The sequence below is a fragment of the Photinus pyralis genome, unplaced genomic scaffold (assembly GCF_008802855.1).
Source record: "Photinus pyralis isolate 1611_PpyrPB1 unplaced genomic scaffold, Ppyr1.3 Ppyr1.4_LG4, whole genome shotgun sequence".
Classification (NCBI taxonomy): domain Eukaryota; kingdom Metazoa; phylum Arthropoda; class Insecta; order Coleoptera; family Lampyridae; genus Photinus; species Photinus pyralis.
The window spans coordinates 21,383,211-21,386,472 of NW_022170511.1; the positions used below are offsets into that span (position 1 = coordinate 21,383,211).

General features: G+C 36.8%; 1 protein-coding gene across 1 annotated transcript; it reads right to left on the reverse strand.

The window, feature by feature from the left end:
- Nucleotides 1-1,017: 1,017 nt before the first annotated feature.
- Nucleotides 1,018-2,682, reverse strand: LOC116169950. The gene is made up of 2 exons (XM_031486162.1): nucleotides 1,795-2,682; nucleotides 1,018-1,748 (listed from the first exon to the last, which is right to left on the reverse strand). The coding sequence occupies exons 1-2, from the start codon at nucleotides 2,587-2,589 to the stop codon at nucleotides 1,305-1,307; spliced, it is 1,239 nt and encodes a 412-aa protein (XP_031342022.1). The 5' UTR covers nucleotides 2,590-2,682; the 3' UTR covers nucleotides 1,018-1,304.
- Nucleotides 2,683-3,262: the final 580 nt, after the last annotated feature.

Here is a 3,262-nt window from a genome sequence, read left to right on the forward strand (position 1 = left end):
ATAATGTAATTCGTACTTACCAACATACCTATTGATGGGCACAATAGCCAACGCTATCAGGAAAGAGGAAAACAAAACAAAAAAATCATTATAATAATTCCTGTAATTTTATTAAATGGAGTTTATTGTGTAAGTGTCTGCAATGCGTTGTTCTGTCAAGTGTGCTAAATGTGGGTATTGTGTAATGAACGCGTGATATAGTTTACCTCTGTATGCTGTCCTGTCCGTTTCCATCTTAGTGATCTCCAGATACGTACCGAAAATGAAGCGATTCATCCCTTCGTCCCATTTCATACGTCTTTTGGAGGTATCCTTTGCGCTGGTCCCATCCACAAGCGGTTGAGAAGCAGGCACAAAGGTCTCTTCATGGCGGTCCTCTTCAGGTGGTCGTTGTCCTTATTATTATTATTATTATTATTATTATTACTATTTATTTGAACTGGGTGATTATGATTATTAATATTTGGCAGGGTAACTTGTTTCGAATATGCGTTGATACCGATATTTAATCTCGAATTGACGCAGCAGTGGCTGGCTTAAGTTTAGGACGGACATAAGCAAAAATATATGTTTTATGTACTGTTTTTTGTGTCTTAGAAAAGAGCCATCTTTCCCATATATATTTTGTTTATGAGTACGTATGCGTGCGAGGTTGTCAATGGTTTCAATGTTGAACAAAAGGACTTTTCGTTCAACATTGGCACGCTCCTATTCCGGAAGTCGCTCGTATCTTAAGAAAAACATAGATTGAAGATCGACTGAAGGGGTGCTGTGACCGGCAATCTTTCCTGGAGATATAGTCAAACTTTTCGAGTTCACCCTGTATCTCAGAAACAAACGTACCTAGCTAGATTGATTTGGGTATTGTAAGTTTCAAAAAACGTGACACAAGGTCGCGGAAATCGCAAGTCTGAACTACACTGCAGTCTCAACCAAAATAGGACACACTGTACATGAAATATGTCTAGAATCTTTGATAAATCTTAAAATGGAATACTAAGGGTGTTTTGTATTTAAAAAAAGAATGCTGGCATTGGCCACTGCTACATAACACGCTCTGTTTAAAAAGTATAGTTGAGAAAAAATACTATTTGACGTATCCGAACGTTTCTTTTATCGAATTTATTCTATTTGTCTTATACACACTGTTTGTTCAATAACTGTCAAAGAAATTTCGCATTAAAACAGGCCTTGAAAGGACGGAGTAGTAATTATAAATAAAAATCGATCCTTTGTTATTACGGGTAAATAGATTAGATTAGGAACGTGCGTGTGGAAATCCGCATATCATAATTAAGAGCTACTTAAAAGTTGTAACCAAACTTCTCAAAATCTACGACAACATCTCGAATTCTAGAAGTATATCGATCTATATTCTTCGGAACATATTTCATCTGTACCATTCCTTCTTCTTCACTCGTGAAATTATGTACATCGGGAATTTCATCTTCTCCACTCACCATGAAATAAAGGCTTTGAATAGCCATAAATAAACCATAAACGGAAAAAATTTTCAAATGCTCCTGTAAAATGTTAAAGGGGAAAAGCACTTCAGGATCACTTCCTAGTTCGATTAAAAACGAAGAAAGGCTGTCGTAATATTCCTTAATTAGACTGTCGTAATGCTGATCGCGTAACTGCTTATCCGTAGACGTAAAAAGAAAACACGATAGATCTAAAACTGGAGAACCAACTCGAGCCATTTGCCAATCAATCAAGCACATATCCGTTGGGGATTTCTGCAATTTCTGAAATAATAAGCAGTAGTATTTATCTTTAAATAGCTGGTTATACCGAATACTTGAAGAGAAAATTGTTTATCCAACAGTCACCATGAGAGATAACAGCATAAGGACCTGCAGCTTCTACTGTCACCAGTTTTTTCACAAGTTCAAGCATGTGATCTTGAAATTTTGAAAAGTTATCATAGGCACGTTTGCTGTCTATCTGACTAATAGAGTCTCTAATTTGGTTACATTGATATTGTATTAGTTGCCTACTGCTCTCGCTATTGACTAAGAGGTCGTAGAAGACTTCTGGCACATTTTGTTGAAATTCATGGAACAAATCGGGCTTTTGATCACGAATCGCAAAAGAAAAAGCATGAAAACGTCCATATTCGCGTATCGCCAACAAAGCGTGATGGTAGTCCAAAGGCTCTTGTCGATTGTAAAGTTTGTAACCCACTGCTTTCATGTCCTCCAAAATTATAGTCTCAAATGGCTCTTCTAATAGAGAAGTGTAGTATTTTGCATATGACCGAAATGGTGTCGTTACTCCTTTTTCCTCCTGGAACTTCTGGTACTCGGCTAAAATTTTTTCGTAGACGTACACCTCCCGCTGGTACACTTTGGCGACCGGAACAGTAGTTCGGAACTGACTTGCCTCCGGAGCGCACTTAATAATCCAATTCCAAGTTGCACCTTCAGTTTTCACATGAATCTTACCGATAACACCCAAGTAATTATCCCCTTTCGCATTGCCCCGCGTAATATTTAAGGTATAATTTTCGATGCCGAGGTTAGTAATTAACGAATTAAGGAGTGACTGCGCTTTGCTATTCAAAACTACTTTGTCGCAGTCGTCCATTTTGACTACCGATGTTAGTTCCCGTAGGAGTTCTTACTTATATCGCAGCTTTGTCCCCACCAACGTTTCAATTATTGCTAATCTCCATTGAAGATGTAACAAGCGTATGGTAATCACCTACCTACTCAAATTAAACCATTTTGGCATGTCGACTTTTTCCAGAATTGAGTGCTTTATGGGCTTTGCGCATTTTTAATTGCCACTTGAACCTTTTCCTTCAATAGATTGGTCAAGGCCCCTGTTATTATTACAGCTTGTTTAAATAAATAGCGGATTTAAACCATTAGTTACAACGAGGAGGGTAAGTACCTATACAATTATGTAATAATGCGATTATATCATTGTTAAACAGCTATTATACGAGGCGTGTTTGTTAAGTATGTGCCATTTTGGGGTACCGATCACAAAAACATGTAAACTGTTTGTAACAATTTTATTTTTACATGAAAACCCACATAATTGCCGTCAATACTAAGGCATTTATCGTATTGAGAACAAGCTTTTGTATACTGTCATTGTTCAAAATAGATTTTCCGGAAGTTCTAGGCCTCTACTTTGCTTAATAACGAGATTAATTGGGATGATAGGATTTTCTTATTCAGAATATGATTACAGACTTATTTTTTTACTCACTTGATAATAATTATTATAAAATACAAAGTCATGAACCATT